Source organism: Leucopleurus acutus, assembly GCF_964270905.1.
Source record: "Leucopleurus acutus genome assembly, chromosome: 2".
Classification (NCBI taxonomy): domain Eukaryota; kingdom Metazoa; phylum Chordata; class Mammalia; order Artiodactyla; family Delphinidae; genus Leucopleurus; species Leucopleurus acutus.
Window position 1 is genome coordinate 42924570 of NC_139143.1, and position 23327 is coordinate 42947896.

Here is a 23327-nt window from a genome sequence, read left to right on the forward strand (position 1 = left end):
TAAGGCCTATAGATGTGTTCCCTGTAAGTCCACTCTGTCTTGAAAACATTGAACCATTTAAATATTGGGAGATTTTACTTTTTAAAAAAATCTAGATTTCTAGCTTCTCTTGAAAAAATCACTAGGTCTAGCAGCATTGGATCTGCACGCCCACGCGGCCGCAGTTCCCTGTGGAGTACGGGCTGCTGCCTAGATGAGGCGGTCAGGCGCCCCCAGTTCACCACAGTCCCCAGCTCTCCCCGAAACTCCCCGATGCTGAGGCTGAATTCAGTTGCCGTTATCATCTCTCTGGCTTTATGGTTTTTCATTGAGTGGGGAAACATTTCTTTAGATCCATGAATCTATTTTTTTAAAAAAGGGAAAACAAAAAGTAGACCAAGGGGCTAGGGTGTTTTAGCTCATATTGCTTTGTGAAAATGAAGACTCTTCCTAGTGGGTTGGTCCCTACTTCAAAGAAATACAAGTTCAGAGGCCGTCTCAGCCTCTGCTTACAGACCAGAGTCAGCCTGACCTTGAGGCATCTGGGCTAGCAGCCCCCGCCCGAGACCTTTCAGGGGCAACCACACTGTCCTCTAGCCCTGTTGCTGGCCCTGCAGAGTGACAGAGGGTCCTGGCCCAGCAGCCTGCTGCTTCCACGTGGCTGTGTCTGCACCATTCATTAGCCAAGCCCTGACTCAGCACCACAACTGCCTTTAGTTGAGAACCCCTCATGACTCACACAGGGTTTCACATGCTGCCCGTTTTAGGCAGACGGAAACTCTGGTAATGACTCTCAAGCCAGTCGGTCCCCTCAGGGCCACCAGGCCTTGTCTCCCCTCATTGACCGATACCTGCCCTCAAAGAGCCTAGTCTGCTCCCGCAGAGCGAGGAACATGTCGGTCGTGGGTAAACAGGCAGGGGAGCAGGCAGGTCCTGGGGTGACTGTGTGTGTAAGCACAATGGCCTCATCCTGCCCACATTTTCCTCCTGCTAAGTGGAGGGGTGAGGGAGTTTGCGGGTGGGGAGAAACGGTAGAGGAAGCATCATAAGAGCTGGAGAGGGTGGCCACTGTCGAAGGAAACATGGAAAACTGCACCCATTCAAATGATGACTTTTGTTTTGTTTCACTTCTTTTTCTGGTTAAAAAATGATTAACTTGCTTATCAAAGTCTTTCATTGAAAAGATGCAGCATTAATAACCACAGTGTTTCCTAAAATAATAAATGGAGTGCAGGACACAGGCGATAGAGAAGACCACCTGCCTGCACAGGAAGGTGACAGGTGATAAGTATGCAGACTGGGCCCAGTCTGGAAACTCTCCTTGGGCCCAGACTTTTAGGACCCCTCTCCTTTGCTGTTACATGTCCTGACAGTGTGTACTTTATTTCTGGCTATTGTCTTTTTTGGGGTTGTACACATCCTCCATCTCAAGGAACCCCCAGAACTGAGATATATGTATGGAACTCCTTACACAGTGCACCAGTGCTGTGTGGACTTGACCTGGTTCCACATATATCTATATAGCTAGTGTTCAATCCACTCCATGAACCTTGGGTACATGCCTGTCCAGTAGGCCTTGTTAATTGTTAATTATTAATGTTATCCTTTCTTAGCATCTGCATTGATGATCAATTGCTGTGTAATAAATTACCCTAAAACTTAGCAACTTCAAAACAATAAGCATTTATTTTTATGTCACAGTTTCTGTGGATCAGGAATCTAGGTGCAGCTTAGCTGGGGCCTCTGGCTCCAGGTTTCTTGAGGTTGCAGTGAGTGTACTGGGGGCAGGGCTGTAGTTTCTTCTGAAGGCTCGACTGGGAAAGGATCCACGTGGTGTTGGCAGGATTCAGTCCCTTGCAGGTTGTTGGACTGAGGGCCTCCTTTCCTGGCTGGCTGTTGGTCAGAGGCCTCCATCAGTTCTGCACCACATGGGCTTCACCATAGAGCTGCTCGTGACATGGCAGCTGGCTTTGCTCCAAGCAAGTGAGTGACAGAGTGCCCAAGAGAGCAGCCAGTCTTTGTAACCTAATCTCAGAAGTTACGTCCCATCACTTCTTCCATACTCCATTCACTAGAAGTGAGTCACTAAATCTAGCCCACACACAAAGGGAGAGAACTACACAAGGGCATGAATACCAGTAGGCAGGGACCATAGGGTTCATTTTAGAGGCTGCCGGCCACAGCATCTGTACTACTCAGTGGGTTTTCACCCTGAAACAAAGTGCAGGTAGCTCCCCCTCACTGCCGCTGACTCTGCTGCTTGCCTTTTGAAACCTGATTTCTTCAGATGTCAAACAATATAGACTTTTAGTCTCTTGCTAATCAAGAGAGGTCCATAGACCAGCAGCATCAGCATCATCAGGGAGATTGTTAGAAATGCAGAATCTCAGTTCCTCCCCCACCCCACCCCCAATGACCCATGAATCAGAATCTGTATTTTGACAAAATCCCCTGATGAGTCATAGGCACGTGAAGGTCCGAGAAGCATCACTCTGCATCCTCAAATATTGCTCCATAATCTGAAAGAGGGAATTGGTGGTGCTTCTTTCACTGTTAAGGCACCTCAGCAGCTCTCCAGAAAAGCTGAGTCTTCCTCCAAACTTCACCATCTCAAGTGCCTCCCAGTTTGGAAAGATTCTGTCTGTGCTGCTTTTCTGACTTTCACAAGGAGTGTTTTAGCTTCTGTATGAAAATGGACAAGTAGAATTGTGGCTGGATTGTCCTAGAGACTCACAGATGCTCATGTATTTATTCACTTATTTATTTAACATGCATTTATTAAGCATTTACTGTGTGCTAGGCCCTGTTTCAGTTGCTGGATATCTAAGATTGCACCAAACAGTCAAGGTCTCTGCCCTCATGGAGCCTACATAGCACATAGAACTGGAGGAAGACAGGCAAAACTGATAAGAACACATGTCATGGGACTTCCCTGGTGGCACAGTGGTTAAGAATCCACCTGCCAATGCAGGGGACACGGGTTCAAGCCCTGGTCCGGGAAGACCCCTCATGCCATGGAGCAACTAAGCCCATGAGCCACAACTACTGAGTCTGTGCTCTGGAGCCCGCGAGCCACAACTACTGAGCCCACATGCCACAACTACTGAAGCCCACACGCCTAGAGCCCGTGCTCTGCAAGAAGAGAAACCAACGCAATGAGAAGCCCACTCACCACAACAAAGAGTAGCCCCTGCTCACCGCAACTAGAGAAAGCCTGCACACAGCAGTGAAGACCCAACACAGCCAAAAAGAAAGAAATTAATTAAAAAAAAAAAGAGGCTTCCCTGGTGGCGCAGAGGTTGAGAGTCCGCCTGCCGATGCAGGGGACACGGGTTCGTGCCCCGGTCTGGGAGGATCCCACATGCCGCGGAGCAGCTGGGCCTGTGAGCCATGGCCGCTGAGGCTGCAAGTCCGGAGCCTGTGCTCCACAACGGGAGAGGCCACAGCAGTGAGAGGCCTGCGTACCGCAAAAAAACAAAAAAAAAAAAAAAAAAAGAAGAACATATGTCATATGTCAGAGGATAAGGGCTGTGGAGAAAATTAAAGCATGTTACGGGGGTGCTTCCCTGGTGGTGCAGTGGTTAAGAATCTGCCTGCCAATACAGGGGACATGGGTTCGAGCCCTGGTCCATGAAGATCCCACATGCCACGGAGCAACTAAGCCCGTGTGCCACAACTACTGAGCCTGAGCTCTAGAGCCCATGAGCCACAACTACCGAAGCCCACGTGCCTAGAGCCTGTGCTCCACAACAAAAAAAGCCACCGCAATGAGAAGCCTGCATACCGCAAGGAAAAGTAGCCCCTGCTCACCACAATTAGAGAAAGCTGGTGTGGCAGCAACGAAGACCCAAAGCAGCCAAAAATAAACAAATAAATAAATAAAGCATGTTAGGGGACTGGAGAGTGTAAGGGGTGGGTGTGAGGGTTCCCTCTTTAATATACAGTGGTCAGGGACACCTCACTGAGCAGCTGACAGTGGGCAGTGGTGTAGGAGGAGGACCAAGAGGGAACGGTGTCCCAGAAGCCGCATAATGTGTTTCAAGGAGGGTGTGATAACTGGGATAACATGATGACAGGTCAGCTAAGAAAAGGACTGAGAACTGATTTAGCGGCATAGATGTCACTAGTGACCTTGATGGGCATTGTCTTGGTGGAGGAGGAGGGGCAAAATCCTGATGGTGTCAGTTCAAGCGAGAAGGGGTGCTGATGCTGGATAAACAAAATGTGGTAGATCCATACAGTGGGGTCGTATTCAGCTAAATGCTACTGGACCGTACACTTTAAAATGGTCAAAATGGTAAATTTTCTGTTGTGTGTATTTTACCACGATAGAGGGGTTGGGGGGCTGCACGGGAAGAGAGTAGGTGTGTGAATCTGCTAGGGCTGCCCCAACAAAATACCATAGACTGGGTGGCTTAAACAACAGAAATTTGTTTTCTCACAGTTCTGAAGTCTGGGAGTGCAAGATCAAGATGCCAGCAGGGTTGGTTTCTGGGGAGACCTGTCTCCTTGGCTTGTAGACAACCACCTCACTGCGTCCTCACGTGGCCTTTCTTCTGTGCACACACTGGGAGACAGAGCTCTGCTCTCTTTTCCTCTCCTTATAAGGACACCAGTACTCTAGGGTTTGGGCCCCACCCATATGACCTCATTTAACCTTAATTACCTCCTTAAAGGGCCTGTCTCCAAATACAGTCATTACAGTTAAGTTAGGGCTTCAACATATGAATTGGGGGGCAGGGAGGACACAATTCAGTCCATAACAGAACCGGTAAAGAAGAACCAGAGAATCAGAGACAACTCTCAAAGAATTTTATTATAAAGAGAAGAGAATGGGACAGTAATTCAGCATGGATACGGACTTAAGAGAGAATATTGTTTTTAAGATGGGTGGTATTGCTGTACATTGGCATGCTAGTGGGGGTGACCCCATAGAGAAGAACTGATGATGGAGGAGAGAGCAAGGTAATTGCTGGAGTGCTATTCTTGAGGAGGTGAGAGGGAGGAAGGCAAGTCAGTTAATAGATGTGGGACCATGGAAGTTGGGGAGAGGGGGCTTTATAGGCAAGGGGAGTGAGGGAGTGCCTTTGAAGGGCCATCAGGAAGAGTCAGCCACAATTACCTTCTACTTCTTATCTCTTAAGGAGCCTTTTGGGAAAGTCTGTTAAACCATGGATTTACAGATTCTCAACCCCACGTTTTGCCTGGGGCCATGGTGAATAATACAATTCCTCTTCATCCCTTTCAAACCTGAAATCAACCCTGATGCATAATATCTTACCCATGGTCTGTTGGGTGTTGCCAAATCAAACCCCTGGAGGCCGTGAAGTTGAAGGTTTTTAATGGAAGTGTCATATGTTTAAAACAGTGTGTTCAAAGCTTCGTGCTCTCCCTGAGGATTTAAGGTTTTGATTTGGGGATGCAGAGCCCTCAGCTTGTTAGATTATGCCTGTCAGGAGAAGAAGACGGTGGACACCTGTAAGTCAATTACTGCCAAACGTCAGCGGCCCTGCTTTTCCCTGACTGGATCAAAGGTCCTGTGCCGGGCTTCCCTGGTGGCGCAGTGGTTGAGAGTCCGCCTGCCGATGCAGGGGACGCGGGTTCGTGCTCCGGTCAGGGAGGATCCCACATGCCACGGAGCGGCTGGGCCCGTGAGCCACGGCCGCTGAGCCTGTGGGTCCGGAGCCTGTGCTCCGCGACGGGAGAGGCCACAGCAGTGAGAGGCCCGCGTACCGCAAAAAAAAAAAAAGGTCCTATGTCAAGAAGCAAACAGGACATTAAAATGACAGAAAATATTTCTTAAACATCACCTATGTGCCAGGCACAGTGCTAAGTGCTTTGCACATATTACCTCGTTTAGTCTTCAGCCCATCAAGGGGGCACATAATTGCCCCCATTTTATGAAGAAACTAGGGAACTAGTACAAAACGATGGTAAGCAATGGAGCTGGGACTCAAAAACAGGTCTGCTTGACTCTAAAATTCTTGGGATGTTTTGTTTTTCTTTTTAAATGTAATCAGAGATACAAATGTGCATCGTGTTTTTTAAACACCTTTATTGGAGTATAATTGCTTTACAATGTTGTGTTAGTTTCTGCTTATAACAAGGTGAATCAGCTATATGTATACATATATCCCCATATCCCCTCCCTCTTGCGTTTCCCTCCCACCCTCCCTATCCCACCCCTATAGGTGGTCACAAAGCACCGAGCTGATCTCCCTGTGCTACGCTGCTGCTTCCCACTAGCTATCTATTTTACATCTGGGAGTGTATATATGTCAATACAACTCTCTCAGTTCGTCCCAGCTTCCCCTTCCCACTCCCCGTGTCCTCAAGTCCATTCTCTACGTCTGCATCTTTATTCCTGTCCTGCTCCTAGGTTCTTCAGAACCAACAAATGTGCATCATTTAAAAGTAAAAAGTCCAGAAAAATGCATGATGAAAAACAGTTTTCCCACGCCAATCCTGATTTTCTCATTCCCCCCAAAACCCACTACCCTGGACCTTTTTAAGGTGCTCAAAAGAGGATGAGTTCAAATCAATTAGGAAAGTTCACTCGTGTTATGGACAGAACCTAAAGAAATATAGTACAGTTCTTAGAGGAGATGGCATGTGTAGAAGTCGATACCAAAAAATATTTTTTTTAAAGAGGGAGCTGTTACTAGTATTATCCATTTTAGATATTTCTTCAAAAATAAAAATCCAGTATTTGAGGTCTTATACTAGGTACAGCCATCAGAGTCTTCAAGGATTATTAGCACCATTATATTATATACAGAATTGTGTGCATTTGTTATGTGCTCATATATGAATTTCCCTGGGGAGAGAATCCTTAGTTTTTGTCAAATTATTGAAGGAGCCTGTGTCCCTCAAGTAGTTAAGCACCATGGCTTTACCCCCAGAACTTAGGTGTTCCAGTAGATTGGAAGAGAAAGAAGGATCTTGGTCTGTATTTTAATGGGAGTAAGAAATGGACCTGGACCCATGAGAAGTGGACCCCAGTGCACAAACACAGGTCCTCTCCGGCCCTGGTCATTGTAGCCACCTAGGAGTTGAGCAGTCCTTGCCTTAGAAGGCCGGGCAAGATTCCTCTTCTCTCAGTGACCTTAGACTGGGACCCTCAGGTCTAGAGTTTATCTCCCTTTGACCACCAGGCTCCCCAGAAACTACTGCTTTCCTTGCATGTTACCAAAACATTGTCAGATCACACTAAAGAAACGGGCCTCCTCCTGCTTGTCCCTCCACGACTCGAGGAACCAGCCAGCCTGGGATGGGCTACAATTTTAGCCCTGTGGCACCTCATGCCTCCGTTGTCCCTGCTAAGGTTCCCAAGCTAATTATCTCTCCTGTCTCTCTCCAGTTTTTATTTGACCAAGAAGTAGACTTGGAAACATCTACCAGCTTTTTCTGAATTTCTGCTCTCTTTTAACTCAGGAGCCAGAGAAGGATTATAAAATTAAATCTTTAAAACCTCCTATGAAGCAGTCCGGCCACTGAGATCCATCAACGCACCCATCTCAGGCCTCCCTGCATCTGACCGGGTCCTACAGAGCAGTGGTCCTCAGCCATGACAGTCATTTGTCACTGTCCCACTTCATTGTCCCACTTCACATGTTCTGCAGTGATTCTGTGGGGGGACCGGGGACGTATCTGAATCTTCAGTGAAGGAGAGAATCATTGAGATAGAGACCAGCTTGGTCATTTGAGTCTGGATGCTGGATACACTAGCAGTCAACTCTGCTCAGTTCTGAAGAACAGCTACTCAGATGAAGACAGCTGAGTCCCAGGCCTCTGGCTCAGCACCACGGCTTTGGTATCCTCTCAAGATCTGTCAGAATCCAGATGCCCACAAGGGAGGCAGAACCCCGTAGCAGAGCTCACATTTCTGCAGACTCCTAGGGGCGGGTTACATCCAGAGCTAGCCCAGCCTTCAGTGCCTGGACAGACAGACCAGTGGGCACTCACCACTGAAGGGCTTGGGTCCTTGGCCAGGGTTGGAGGTATGGCTGGAGCAGCTGCTGGCTGGAAAGGGGGAGTTCCTGGAATAAAATACCCAATAATGAAGTCAGACTGCGTCCAGGGGAAGCCTGAGCAGGAGCTGAGCTACATGCTGACCTTTTCCTGAATAAATCCTGAATGTAATAGTGGAGGAGGATATTATGAAAATGGAAAACAATTGCATTAGCTACTCCAGGAAGAAATTCACGGGCTTGATGGAATACAAAAGCTAATTGGTTGGCTATTTTTTTAAATAAGTCTAGAGCTTAGAATGGAATATCCCTAATAATTTGATTATTTTGCCATTCAAGAAGGTACACCACGCACAATGCCTGCGTCTTCTGACCGTGTCATTACCAGGGCAGCCCGAGGGGCTCCGTCTGTTCTGTCGGCTTAGTGGGTTGGTCTGTGGGAGCGTATCCAGCTCTGCAGAGTGGTGTGTCCGCAAGGCAGGGTGGATTTGGTGGATATGGTCTAGGGTTGGGGTGGGGATTGGGGGGTAAGTAGGATTTGAACAGGGAGCTAGAGAAAGAGGAGGGGCGAGATCTGCAAGGAGGGACCTCCACTTGGCCCTCCCTTGGCTCCTGAATAGTGTCCTGGTGGTCATTCTCTTCTCCCCCTACCGGCTTTCTAGAAGGGCTCTGACGCCCAGAAAAGCAGGGGGCCGTCTGTGCTGCTTCTGTTCTTGCTCCTGGCAGCGCATCCTGTGACTGTGTTTTCTGGGCATTCATGCGAGTGCTTTTCAGCTTGCCCCCTTTTCCTTCTCCTCCAGTTTGTCACAGTTCAGTGAAGAGAACATGATGGACCCCTACAACCTCGCCATCTGCTTCGGGCCCTCGCTGATGTCAGTACCTGAGGGCCATGACCAGGTGTCCTGCCAAGCCCACGTGAATGAGCTGATCAAAACCATCATCATCCAGCACGAGAACATCTTCCCAAACCCTAGGGAGCTGGAGGGCCCCATCTACAGCAGAGGAGGGAGCACGGAGGATTACTGGTAGGGGGCTCAGGGTCGGAGGAGGGGAAATGTCACCAACACGCACTGGCGTGGGGGCCAGATGGCCAAGCGAGACCGAGGGAAACACCCAGATCCTCCCCACCTCCCACTCCGAGGCACTTCAAGCTGCCAGGATCGGGGGTTGCTGTAGGCAGGGCCCCACCTCGACCCAAACTACTCAGTGCCACTTCAGGCTGCCTCCCTTTTTACGAGTTCTGAGTGATGAGAGACCATTCTGAAAGATAACGACAGCAATAACAGGAACGTTAATGATCTCCGGGAAAGGAAATTTGATCAGATTGTACGCAGAACTGCCGTTCATCAGGCAGCGGTGTCTCTCTGGCTCCTGCTCGGAGCTGGCTATTGTGAGAAGAACAGTCCTGCGTCCCAGGGAATTTCTGTCTTATTGGGAAGATTTCAGTTATGAAGCGTAATTTCCTGACTGTGAGTTTATACAATGATAATTTAGTAATGATCTCAGACATTTGTGATGAGAAAGTGGGGTAAGGTCCATTTTCGGCAGGTTAGGCCCAGTGCCCCACTGAAGCAGGTTCGTCATGACTTCACCTGGAAACAGAGATATAAAAGGAATCCCTAGGGCACATCTTTACTAGACCCTTACAAATAACAGATTTCCATTTTATAGATTTCCATTTTATAGATTAAGTCATTGCAATCTAGAGAGGCCAGGGACGATCTTTGAGGCCACCCCAGTGGTGGGGATCCCAGCCCTGACCCCTTGACTGTCAGTGCAGGGTACCACCCACTGCCCCACACTGCCCCCATCGTGCCAATTACAGGGTCATTTTCCCAGTAAACGCAAAGACAACTGCCTCTCTCTTTTACTCCCTAACATCCCTTACCTCTTCCTCCTCCTCCCTTTCCCTTCTTCCCCTAAACAGTGTTTCAGCCTGGGCTGAAAGCATAAGCCAGCCCAAATCGGATTCCATCTGAATTCAACATCTGGAAGCAATTCAGCCAGCCCCATTGCTATGGACTGAGGTAGGGGAGGACAGGGGAGGTTGCTTACTTAATGAGAGGCCAGTCAGTCCATGCTTCTCCGTGATCCCCACAGAAGGAGCCTCCAGCCCAAGGAGTGAGGAAAATGCTATTCATGTGTCTGTGAACATAAAAGTACCACTGACATCGCTGAGTTCGGTCTTCTCTGCTGTCCTGTAGATCCCGGCATCTGAGGCTGAGCTGGAGAAATCTAGGCTCACCAGCTCGGAGAGAAAGCTTCCGGTCACTGACAGATGGCTGGTGGGGACTAGGGATGTTGTTCGAGTCTCAGCCTACTGGCTGGTGGGCTCCAGGGAGCTGTCCTTGTGCATGTGACTTGGAGAGTTGGTTTCCCTTGCATGAGTGTTGAAAAGCTGTGGAATAGTGTTCCCGATTCCAGCTTCACCTGCCTTCTCACATATCAAACCGCTACAGGCTCTGGACCCATTCCAGGACCAGAGCCCCACCTCACGGCCCGGTTCAGCAGGGCCCTGGTAGGGCTCACCGGGCACAGATGGGAGGGCACCTACCTCTCAGTTCTGCCCAAGGTCTTCTCCCAGCACAACACCACCCCCCCCCCAGCCCCATTGGTTGTGCATCTGCCATTTATTAGCAGCCTCTGGGAAAACCACAAGATTAGTCAGGGCCTGTTACTACCACAGACTGGCTGGGAGGCCAGAAGCACCCCAGGATCAAGAGTAAATGACCTTGGGTAGGAGGGACCATCTGACTGCTGGGTTCATAGCCACTCAGAAGGCTCCCAGCCTGTCCATCAGAAGAGAGAGAAGTGCCAGCAAAGTGAGCTAAGATGGATGAAGGAGGGGAGGGAGGGGTGGCAAAGGGGAAGTCAGAGCCCAAGTATACTGGAGATGGGCCAGGAGACCAGAACAGCCAGGAAGAGGGAGCACCAAGGCCGCTTGGCCTCCCCGCAGCCCCACTGCACCACGCTTACCAGCCCTGAAACCGGAACCCAATTTTCCAGAACTGCCTGTGGTGTAGCATGCTGGGCTGCTTCTGAGACCACAGGTGTTAGGTAGGCTGGGGTGTGCGTGTGGAGTGAGAGAAGCATAGCATTTCAGGGCTAGAAGGGACCTTCTAAAGCATCAGCTTGTCTTTACCTTAGAGCAGTGGTTTTCAAAGTGGGGTCCCTGGACCAACGGCACCTGCCTTACACAGGCTGATTAGGAATGCAAGTGCCCCGACTCCACCCAGACCTAGTGAATCAGAAACTCTGGGAGTAGGTGAGGCAGTCTCTTTTTAACAAGCAGTCCAGGGCTCCGTGAAATTTGGGAGCTGCCGCCTTAGTGGACGGCCAAAGAAATGAACTCAGAGGTCTGGGGAAAAGTGAGCCTTAGCCCTGCACACCCCTGGGGTCCCAAGGGTTTCCAGAATGTCACCAAACTCATTCAGAGGGTTTTGAGGCCCAGAAAACAGTGAGAAAGTGTGCCCATATTTTCTGATAAAGAGGAATCCCTGTTGATGTTCTCCCATAATGTTCTCTGGGGTCTGGAGATCCTCCTTGGAACTGCCTTGCTTCACACGGGGTGAGTTCTAAATTAGTCCCCTGGTCTTTGAGGAACTTTCTAGGAGCGAAGGACCCATCCGCTGAGGAGGGAGAGGCTGTATGCTCAAAGGTAGAAACTGAAGCCAGGATGTGGGGTTGAGGGGTGATGGTGCTTCCATAGAACTGCCTGGAAAGTCTCACTTGTTACTATCTACCACCAGAGGAAGAAACTTTAGAAATGAACAGAGTTTTTCTCTACTTTTCAGGAAGTCAGAACTTCCTGGTGCCCCTCCCCATGCGCTCTGAAGTCCAAGAGATCAGGAGTAGAAATGACTTTTCCTAATAATTTCCCTGCTCATTCTCGATTCTCCACCCTGGGTAATTTGAGGCTCCATGAATTCTGTCAAGAACTTGACCCAGCTCTCATCCGCTGCCCTCTTGCAGCGTCCAGCCCACAGCAGACTTTCTTCCCCTGCTTGTGTTTCCCACTCATTTCTATGACTCACCTCCTACTTTCTCACCAGTACTAAACCACAAAGCAGCCAGAGCCATCAAGCAAGATGAGAAAGAAGGAAAGAAAGAACTGCTTATTAATCACTCCCTCTTATTTCATTGAATCCTAACACAACTCTGTGAGATACATAGACCATTATCCTCTATTCGTAGATTAGGTATCTGAGGCTGAAAGAGATTAAGTAATTGCCCAGGGTCGCACAGCTACCAGGTGTCAGAGCTGGTATTTGGATCCAGTTGTATCCGATGCTAAAGCCCGGTGTTTCCCTTCCACCATGCTCCCTCCAGGAACTAATTCACCTAGAGAAATAGCCCTTGAGGAGCTAAGTTGTTCCGTATTTTCGAAAAGATTTATAAGTTCAAATGGGGTTCCTCTTGTCTCAAGATGTTGTAAGTCCCATGTAGTCTCGAGTAGTTTTTGTAGCGGGAGCTAGCCTAGAGAATCCCGAGAGCCTTACATTTCATTATAAGCATCTGTCTGGAGTATGTGATCAGGATCTAGAGAGTCTAGGATAGATCCCATGTCCAAGGAAGCTGTGTGAAAGAGAAGACAAGAATTTTGTAAGCAAGTGCTGAGGTCCCAGTTACTCTTGGTTCTGTTGCAGTGACAGCCCTCACGGAGAGACTACCTCGGCTGAAGACTCAACCCAGGATGTGGCCGCAGAGCACCACACAAGTGATGACGGTACGAGGCCCCACTTGGAGTCAGTGGGACTGTGGGGTGGTGAAGCAGAAAGGAGAGATTATATATCCTGTGCTCCTGATGACCCTTCCTGTCCAGCAGTCCCCTCAAGATGAGCAGGGAGCTCTCCCGCCTCCCAGCTTCATTCCTTCCCTTTCTTGGAGAGACAGCCCACCTTCTCAAATAGAGTGGTCTCTGTATTAAACCAGAGGTGAAGCGCTAGACCTTAGCCCTTCATCCTTCACCCTTCTCGCCCCACCTCACTGCGCCTCATCCACCTCCCAGCTCTTTGTCTCATCTGGCTGTCTCACCAGCATACTGTCAGTCCCTTGTCATGGCCCAGACTCCTGCCAGGTAGCTGGAGACCAAAGGGAAGGAGAGCTCATCTGAAAAACAGAGGGCCCAGGGAATAGTGAAGCTGGGTGCCAAGAACCCGGCAGAAGCAAGCCAGAGGGGGATGGGAATCAGGATGCAGAAACCACATGCTCTCACGCCTGCCGACTGGAAAATTTGACCCTTTCCAAAGCACAGACATGCGCTGCGCAGCCTGGCGTGTGTGCGTCGAGAGCTGGAATGCGCAGCTGTCGTCCGTGGGCCTCGGCGGTGCCCATGATTTATTAGGGTCTGTCCAGCCAGCACATTCCCCCTCCTGCCAACAGTTCTACACCTCCATTTCTGGATCGCTTGGGCTCTGGAAGTCTCAGCAGCTGACAAGGGGCCTCAGAATTTTCTGGGCACAAGAACAAAATGGCACAGGCTGCAGTGTTCCCTGCTCCCTGCCTTGCTATGAATTCTGCAATCCTAGGCCAGCGTTTAAAGGAGAAAAAGAAATTAGGATTGCTGATTTGGCTCTTAAGGTCAGATGGATCAATATGATAATTTACCACACAATAGGAAGGGATTTGGTGAACCAGGGAAATTCGTATTTGATTAGAGCCTACGTGTGCCCAGCACTGCTAGAGGCTGTATATGTCTTATCTCTTAATCCCTAGTGAAATTGATATAGCTGCTATTTAATAGTTAAGAAAACTGAGGCCAGAGAGGTCGAGTGACAAACCCGCAGCTGTATGGAACTGACATTGGGATATTTAGACAGGCCCCCTGTAGTGAAGTCCCCAGCCCTGCCCATTCAGGAGCAGACCCACCTGCCCTGGCTGTCTAGGCATAGTCTTGTTTGTAAGTAGCCTTTCTCTCCACTACTCAGAATATCTGATTTTAACCCTGGGTTCCTGATTTGTGGGAGCCTTCTTTTTGCTCTCTGACCTCTACCTGCAGCCCAGAACAGATAATGACAACGATGACAGTAATAACAGTAGCTGACACATATGTAGCACTTACTGTGGGCCCACACAGTTCTGAGCACTTTTACAAATTGTTATTTGTTGACTCCTTATACCAACTTCCTAAAAAAGGCACTATTATTATCCTCATTTTATAGATGAGGAAACAGAAGCGTACACAAAAGTAAAAATACATTGCCTTTGCACACCCCTTTTAATTTTTCAAATCACTTACATGTGCATTTTTCCATGTATTGACCGCAACATATATTTCCATATTTTGCTCGTTGGAAAGTTGATTGGGCAAGTTATTTTCTCTTTATAGCAACTAAAAGCTCATGTTCTAGTAGGGAGAGTGGATAATGTAAATAAATTATTCAAAGTACAATATGTTAAGTGTTCTAAATTAATGGAGTTATTTTATAGTCAGAAAGGAAGTAATGCTTACAAGTACAGTATGGCATAAAGAGCTATGGGAACACCAAGGAAGTTACTAGAGGAAGCAGGTGATGTTTGAGTTGTGATTCAATGTGTTTCATCAGGCAGGTGACAGAGAGAGGGATTCCAGGTGGAGGGAACAGCATAAGCAAAGGCAAGGAAGGGCATACAAGTGCTTTCAGGGGTTTGCACAGTCTGCATGGGAATACCTGCTTTATAGATCATCCGTGACTTATTTTCACACTAGGTTATCTTCCCACCACTGTAAGTTCAGCTAACTGGGCTCTTCTACCCAGTTTCCTGAGTCTGTGAGTCCCAACAGCATGTGTTTCCTTCTTTTCCACCCCTCTCAGAGTGTGAGCCCATCGAGGCCATTGCCAAGTTTGACTACGTGGGCCGGACAGCCCGAGAGCTGTCCTTCAAGAAGGGGGCATCCCTGCTGCTCTACCAGCGGGCTTCCGACGACTGGTGGGAAGGCCGGCACAATGGCATCGACGGACTCATCCCCCATCAGTACATCGTGGTCCAAGACACGTACGTTAGGCCCCCTGCACCTTTAGGGGTCCCTGGCCTCACTGTGGGAGTGAGACTTTATTTCTGGAGCCCAGGAGGATGAGGGAGACCAACCCCTAGGGGGCGCCGACACAGTCCTGAAGTGTCGCGGTTCCTTTGAAGGGCCCCCAGACTCAGAGACTGAGTGGAGAATTGTTTTTTCATCTCTCCACTCTCTACTCCCCCGCCAATCACATCTCCACCACCCTCCCCCCCCCCCCAGTCATTCTAAAAACTTGCCAGCCAGCACTCATCCACATTTATACCTGATGAGTGATAATGAGTGGTTATTATTTGACCACTTATATTTCCTTTCTGGAAAGATCAGGTTGGGAAAACATTTTGATTTCTCTGTCTTTTTTTTTAAACAACCTGATGGCGCTTTTCCACTTGCAAATGAAAATGTTGAGTTCATTTTCTAGTAGAAATCTAGCTTAAGCAGCCTTGTGGAAATAACCCAGTTCATTTAACCCAGATGAGGTTGACTTGGAGAAAGACAGGGGAGAGGAGGGGAAAGGATGTCGGGGAACAAAGGGAACATGGACTGGTTCCAGAGAGACTTCATCACACGGGCTGTAGGTTGGTTCCTGCTCTTTGAAGCAATGTCTTTGCATCAGGAAGGCTTTTCCCCGTGGCCCCTCAAATCTGCCTCCCTGCCCCATTGCCCTGCCTCTGACCCCGACTCCCTCCCCTTGGATACGATGCTGTCAGTGTTTTTAGTCCTTCCCTTAATATTATTTTTTAAAGGTTGATATCCTGAATGAGTCTGCACCCTCCCAGCCTCTCCCCAGCTCGTTCTGCGGGGAAATCCTCCCTCTGTTGATAACATCGCATACCTGGTGGCCATCTGTGCGTGGACCCTCCCAAATTTAGCATTATGACTTCACTCCAGGACCGAGAGAAGATGAATTGTGGGGGAGAAGGGGCTTTCTTTGTCATCAGTAGCCAGAGGGGCCGGGAGAGCCGTGGAGAGACCCGGGACCGGCTTGGACGCTCTAAGCAGGGCTAGATGCGCTACGACAGTGTGGCAGTGTCCTGCCTCAACTGCCTCATCTCCAGAGCCACGGCAGAGCTGACTGCCCTTGCCCAGCTGTGCTCGGGACCTGAGCACATAAACGGCCACCTGGACCTCCTGCAGGAGGTGGCCCCGGCACAGCTGCCCCGGGAAAGCAGCGAGGGGTAGAAGGCAGACACCTCGAATCCAGGAGTCCCCTAGCCCAGCTTTCGGAGGATCCGAGGACCCCGCAGAACTCAGCAGGATTATTTATCTTTATTTAAATGACCCTCCAAAGGCCCGTAGCTTTCCTTGCCTCCGCTCCCAGAGCCCAGCCAGGTGTCGCTGCTGCCTCAGAACCATTGTGGGGTCGCGTGTGTGTCGGGGGGGCCATCTTGCCGATTTAACACTGCTTTTTGTGTTGTTGTTGTTTTCCCCTCCTCCCTGCCTGCCTGCCCCTTCTCCCCCAGCGAGGACGGTGTCGTGGAGAGGTCCAGCCCCAAGTCTGAGATTGAGGTCATTTCTGAGCCACCTGAAGAAAAGGTGACAGCCAGAGCGGGGGCCAGCTGTCCCAGTGGGGGTCATGTAGCCGATATTTATCTTGCAAACATCAACAAGTAAGCTCTGCTTTTCATTTTCTGCTCCCCTGAATGACTTGCGACACCCCGCCTCACCCTCTGGCCTAACCGCCCTCTCCATCCCTGTGCTGCATCCCCCCACTTCCCGGCCCGACAGCTTGCATGTGCTCGTGGCTGCTCCAAGGTGGACAGGGCCAAGGAAGCATCCACAGGCCTCGTCAGCAGGCCCAGGTCTCCGGCTAGCGGCCGTCACGCTAAGGACGGGTGTGCCCCTCTGTCCCTGCAGCGTCTGTCCGCTCAGACCTTCCTGGCCATCTGACTGCTGAAAATTTGGCCAAAGCTGTAGTCACTTCACGTAACTTGGTTTTGTACTGTTTCTCAGAGGTGCCTTCTCTTTTCCAATTCTGACTCAAATAATAATCTTTGATGTCTTCCTTGGCCCTTGTCTGTCCAAAGATCCAAAGTCTCGTGCATCTTCTACCAGGTTCATGTCACCCTAGATGGTTTATTTAGATATCACATGTCTGTTTCTCCCTCATCCTGCATTCGCTCCCCTGGAGGAAAGGCGACCACTACCCCCACCAGCCCCCACAAGGAAAGCTTTGTCCTGAGCTCTTTCTTCACTGTCTAACCCCCCAGCTCCCTTTTCTCTTGCCCTTTCACACCAGTGGAAATAATTTGCCATTTTTTCCCCCTATTGCTTTGGCCCTGTGTATTATCCTTCCCTGTTAGTCCCTTTGCAGATTCCCACTTCTGTCCAGCAGGCTCGTAACTGTGCCCCCCAGCTTTCACAGTGGCTGTTAGCAACATCCTGGGGTTTTAACTCCACCCACACCCGATCTGGCCGTCTAGAGGGATTCCACGCCTGTGTGCTGCTGCCTCCCCTAGAGACATTCAGGTTATTGGAGAACTAATCTCATCTCAAGGGGCCAGACACCAAGCCCCAAAGCCTACAGACCTCTTTCCGCCAGACCCTGAACCTTGGCCCAGTGCCAGCAGGATGACAAGCCCCAGGGCGCTCCCGATGAATATGGATTGGAGATGATGTACAGTTTTTATTCCCCTCTGGCTTTGGAGGAATGAAATGATTTGCACATTGAAAACCTGTTAACCGTAGCCTCTGGACACTGAAACTGGAAGGAGAATAAAAGATGCTTGTTGTTTTTAAACTGCACCAGGTCGCCCAGATCTCTTGGCTTTTTTCCAACCAGACGGTAGCAGGGGGAGTGTTTGGGGCACATGGTTCTTTTCCATCTCTTTCACCCTCTACTTAGTAAAGTAGCTGATTCAGCGCACTTGGTCAGTGTAGTCACAATTTCAGTCAGACCGGGTAAGAAAGATCGAGGATTTAATTTATTTCCCTCCAGCATAGTGTGCCCTGTTGGGGGGGCCAGCTAGTAAAAAGTTAACTGTGGGCTAATGACATTTTCTTCATTATTTACAAGTCTACGTTAATTGTAAGCCTATAATCATAAGGTTGTAAGCCTGTAATTAACCCAGAAACCAAGGCGAGGTTGGTGGAGAGAGAGTTAGCTAATTAGTCGGGTACAGATTTTTAAGCCATCATGTATTTGTTGCCATTTGTACAAAGGAATTGTAGAGAGTAATACCTTGGATACTCAAAAGATGAACCTCTGGTAGAAAGTCAAGGCGGTTCCCGTGAACTCCTTGGCTGGTGGTATCAAGATGGGGTCTTGGAGGATGTGGTCTGCCTAGACGCCAGCTGGTCCGTGGGGGAGCAGCCGCCCCCCGGGATGTCTTGCCCTTAGGACTGATCGGCCTTCGAGCCACGCCTCCTGCCCCACACAGCTCTCCTCCCGAGCTCCTTCTCTCTCCTGAGTACCCTGGGTTCTCTTCCACCCCTGGACCTTCACATCTGCTGTCTTCTCACCTGGTCGACTCCTCTCCCTTCGAGACTCAGTCCGAAAATTTCTTTTTAGGGAAGCCTTTCTGACACCCCTGAATTCCTCAGGGCTGAGTTAGGTGCCCTTATTCCGTATTCCCGAGGCAATCTCAGGACACAAGCTGCGCTTGGATCTCCCACCAGGCTGAGCTCCTTGAAACCAGGAACTCTGTCTTCCTCCCTCTATATCCCTGGGGCCTGGCCCACACCAGCCACTCCATAAATCTGCCTCATTAGCAGTTTGGGCCTTGTAAGTCAGCCCTCCTCACAAGAAGGAAAAAGGAAATCAGCAAGGAGTTATTAGGGTGCGGCCTCTCAGTTCAATTCCACACATTTACTGAGCGCCTCCTGTTGTGCCAGGTACGCCTGCCGCTTATTCAGGGACGAATAAGGTGATCCCTGGCCTCGGAGCTCACAGTCGGGCAAGGTGAATGCCACAGAGACAAGTCACTAAAAAGTGGTTCCATAGATGCACTGAAGGAGCAGAAGGGGGAGTGAAGTCTGCCTGCCCATGGGGGAGGGAGGTCAGGGAAGAATTTGCAGAAGAGGAAAAGTCATTTCAACTGGACCTTATAAGACTCTGCGAACATCCTTTATCCACTGGAGAGTGGCTGACCCCCAAGGCTAAAGCTGCCGAGCAGGCAGCCTCACGGAGTGGCTGCTGTGTGCCAAATCCCGAACCGGGCCCCGGGCGCGTATGATGAGGAAGACCTCCGCAGTGGCCCTGCCCCAAGGACCAGCTCCTTATCTTCAGGTTCTACCCCTTCCCTTCTTCCGTCCTCAACTCCCACCTCAGCCTCAGTGGCCCTTAGTATATTCAAGTTCAGAGCTGCCATCCCAAACCAGAAGTGTCATTGCCTCTTAGATTAGGTCCTATAGTATCTGATTCCAAGAGATAATGAAATTATTCAGCAGTGGGCAACACCCATATGAATAAGATTCTGTCAGACCATTTCATCTGAGAGCTTTAGTGGTCTGAAACAGATCGACTCAGAGCCAGGGTTCAGCCCAGTGCTGGGTGACTTAGGGTCACGTAGATGTATTTCCACCCTAGAAAATGCACAAATGTGACCCAAACTCTGCAGCATTGCAGCCTCTTGAAAAATATTCTGTTCCATATCTGCAGAATAAGCAGCAACAGCCTCTTGCCAAAGCCCAAAATAATTAGTCTTGTCAGTGGACTAAGAAACATGCTAAAATTTGGAAAAGTCAACTCTCCTCTTACCAGCAATTCCCTACCTCCTTGGTGATGGTGAGACTTTTTCTCCTACCTGGGGTCTGGGGCCTGCTTTCTGTGCAGAGCAGGTAACGGAGGGTACCTTTTCATGAATCTGTCTCCCATTAGAAACTTTTGCTTAATCAGACATTTTTCCTGACAGCACCTTACATCTTGAGAACTCAAAGCCCACGACCACCAAGTAAGTATCTATTTCTCCTTTGCCCAGGTCGGGGGTGGCAGGGAGACAAAGACATGGAGAAAGCAAGGGAAGGTGACACAGGAGAGGACATGCTCTGTGTCCTCTCCTTCCAGAAGTCCCTGGGTACCAACATCTGCCCCTCTCTCACTCATCCTAGCTTCCTCGGAGCCAGGGCTCCCTGATCAAACCGCCCTTTCTGTTTGTCATTGAAGGCAAAGGAAGCGGCCAGAATCTGGGAGCATCCGGAAAACATTTCGGAGCGACGGCCATGGGCTGAGCAGTTCCCTGACTGATTCCGCCTCCCCGGGGGTAGGGGCAAGCTGCCGCCCATCTTCCCAGCCCATCCTGAGCCAGAGTCTCCCCAAGGAAGGGCCAGATAAGTGTTCCATCAGTGGGCATGGGAGTCTCAACTCCATCAGCCGTCACTCATCCCTGAAGAATCGGCTGGACAGTCCACAGATCCGGAAGACGGTGACAGCAGGCAGGTCAAAAAGCTTCAATAACCACCGGCCCATGGACCCTGAGGTCATTGCACAGGTAACTGGGGGCTCTTGGACAAATAGCTACTGCAAGTCTACACTTGTCACTGCTGCTTAGTGCAGCCCATGCTCATTATGACGGCACTTGAAAGAGAACGGTACCTTATACACTGAGTTCAGGGACTGTTAGACATCTAGACCCGATAAGATGGCTTTCCAAGAAATTTGCCGATCCCTCTCTCCCCAAAAAGAACTTGAAGACAAAATAAAAGAAAGCAGGCTTCTTGCTCATATATGGGCTATTTGCAAGCCTGTTGTAATTTTTAAAGCCAGTAGTTACAGATTGAGTGTTTCTGATAGACTCCATTCAGCCCAATTTTGAGTCTTGAGACCCTGGTAGATTTCAGTGAAGCTGCCCGAGTGGTGAGGCTCAGAGGTAGTTCTGGCCACATTTTCATATCAGTGTGCCATTCCCATCATCCCTGAGGCTAATCTCTGGTCCCTAGTGATAGATCAATGATCACTCAACAATCTGCTCCTGGTTGTGAAGGCCCCAAATTACTCTGCCACTGCGCACTCCGGTCCCAGAAAGGTTTCCAGCCCAAGCCTCCAGAGGCAGTGGAGATGAGCTCCCTTGCTTGCTACAGGGTCTTCCTTCCATGTATGCATCACACTGACGAGTCTCTGTTTTCCATGAAATATTAGAGATCCAACCCCACCTCTAAAAATACGACTCTCGGGGCCACTCCAAGCAGTTCACTCAGACGTCTCTCCCAACTCTATAATTTTCATTAGACCAGGTAGGAACTAAAGGCTCATCGTTGCCCTTTTATGTCTCAACTGAGTTGAGATTCTCCTCACCCCGACTTCCAGGGTAGAGGCTGGGTGTGGCCTCTGTTGGCTTAATCGCAGTGCTCTGCTTAGGGATGGTGTACCTGGCAAGCACAGTATTAAGCTACAGGCCCGAGATGTCTTGCTTTACTAGCCTTCTGTTTCTGTGCCTCTCCTTAAGCTCTTGGCTGCAATCTGCCTTGCACCACGGGAATCCTCCCAGCTCCCTCTTTGGCCAGGTGTTAGGAACGTCGGAATAGCTACATAACTGGGACAGACTCTAGCTGCAGAGCGGGACTGAGGAGGGAGATGGAGTTCTTTCTGCACAATTTTAAGGTTTGAGAACATCAGAGGGATGAGTGAACTTGAACCACTCTCAGCAGAAAGCATGGATTACCCTGTAGGGCAAAGAAGCCTTAACCAGGGGCCTTTGCTTGAAACATGCAGTCTTTCCACGTGAGTTTAATCCCAAGGGAGGAGCCCTGCGGTGGTTTGGGAGTGCTAGACACAGTGTGTGGAGAGGTGGGGAGGGATCTGGGAGGTCTCCCTGGGAGGCAGCTGGCTGCATACAAAGGGTCTTTGGTTCTGCCTTGAGCCCCTGAGCTAAGCCTGCTGTTTCCTAAGACCTGGAGTATTCCACTGTGAAACTCAATGGAGATTCACCTATGTGGGCTCTGGCTCCCCCTCCTGGTCACTCCTTGGTCCCCTCTTATGGTGATGGGTGGAAGGAAATGGCTTCATCAAGATGAGCACTCTGGATGGGGTGGAGCGGGGGCAGGGGTGGGGGGGTGTCCTGATGGATCCTCAGGGCCAGGGCTCTTGAACCTTCCCTCAGTCCTTGAGGAGGAAGGACTAACCCTCTTAACCTTTGGCCTTTAAAGTCCAAGATAACAAAGATCATACTTCATCTGTACCACTTTTTAAAAAAATTGTTTATTATGTACAGTTTCAAACAAACGTAGAATATGAATCCCATGTACTCATGACCAAACTCCTGGCCACCCTTAGTTCATCCACCTTTCCTGTCCCTGCTGGATTACATGTCATCTCATCCATAGATACATCCGTGCGTGTGTCTAAAACCTGAGGGCTCTATTTAAAAAGCATCTCAACCACTCTGTCTAAAGGGTAAAAAAAAAACCCTCATGAGAACGAAAGTCCTTTTGCCCCCCTTCCCTCCCATTCTGAACATCCAGATGTTCAAAGATTTTGGCCAAATAAAATCATCTGGACATCTCCTTACAGTCGGTTTCTCCATGATTTGGCCCAGGTTGTTGAAATAGGACCCTGGGGGCTTCTCCCTACGTGAGCCTCACTCTCTCCTTTCTCCTGTCCGCAGGATATTGAGGCGACCATGAACTCTGCCCTGAACGAGCTGCGGGAGCTAGAACGGCAGAGCAGCGTCAAGCACACCCCGGACGTGGTTCTGGACACCTTGGAGCCCCTCAAGACCTCCCCTGTGGTGGCCCCCACATCGGAGCCCTCCAGTCCCCTGCACACTCAGCTACTCAAGGACCCTGAGCCCACCTTCCAGCGTAGCGCCAGCACTGCTGGGGACATCGCCTGCGCCTTCCGGCCTGTCAAGTCTGTCAAGATGGCGGCCCCAGTCAAGCCGCCAGCCACACGGCCCAAGCCCACTGTCTTCCCCAAAACAAATGCCACTAGCCCCGGTGTCAACTCCTCTGCCTCCCCACAGTCCACTGACAAGTCTTGTACTGTCTGAGGGATGTAATTTAATTGTTCTAGACAAGGGGACTGGAGGGACTGACTGTTATTAAAATCTTCCTATTTAACTAGCTTGGGGACTTCAGTTGAAAATTAGGTTCTAAGTTGTTCTTGCAGGAATTAGCCTCCCCATCACCCAAAACCTTGAGAATGAAGCCCTCGTTATCGCCCAGCCCTCCCCCACCCTTCCCGCTACCTTCTGCTTCCCCCCGTTGTTGTAATCCAGCCAGCTACAGTACATACTGTTCTTAGGTTAGCCGGAGATAGGTTTTTCCATTATCAGGTCACTGTGAAATCTGGCAAGGCGAGTCACAGGGCCGTGGGCTGAAGTCTCAGTCCCCTCAGACACAAGGGATGCCTAACCAGATGGTTGGCTGCTGACGGCCAGCTCTTAGTGGCATCTTGTTTTGGGTACTGATTATAGAGAATCATATACAGTTCATTCTCTGTTTTACAC

The 23327-nt window shown here is 49.8% G+C and overlaps 1 protein-coding gene across 2 annotated transcripts in view; it reads left to right on the forward strand.

The window, feature by feature from the left end:
* The window catches only part of SRGAP2 (SLIT-ROBO Rho GTPase activating protein 2), a gene marked incomplete at its 3' end in the record, with an annotated part of 233409 nt that extends 210541 nt beyond the window's left edge, over positions 1 to 22868 (forward strand). For both annotated transcript variants that reach the window (XM_082833746.1, XM_082833747.1), the window contains exons 17-22: positions 8750 to 8974; positions 12596 to 12675; positions 14744 to 14924; positions 16407 to 16553; positions 20048 to 20372; positions 22485 to 22868. In XM_082833746.1, coding sequence (XP_082689872.1) covers positions 8750 to 8974; positions 12596 to 12675; positions 14744 to 14924; positions 16407 to 16553; positions 20048 to 20372; positions 22485 to 22868 — 1342 coding nt within the window. The remainder of the gene's footprint in view (positions 1 to 8749; positions 8975 to 12595; positions 12676 to 14743; positions 14925 to 16406; positions 16554 to 20047; positions 20373 to 22484) is intronic.
* Positions 22869 to 23327: the final 459 nt, after the last annotated feature.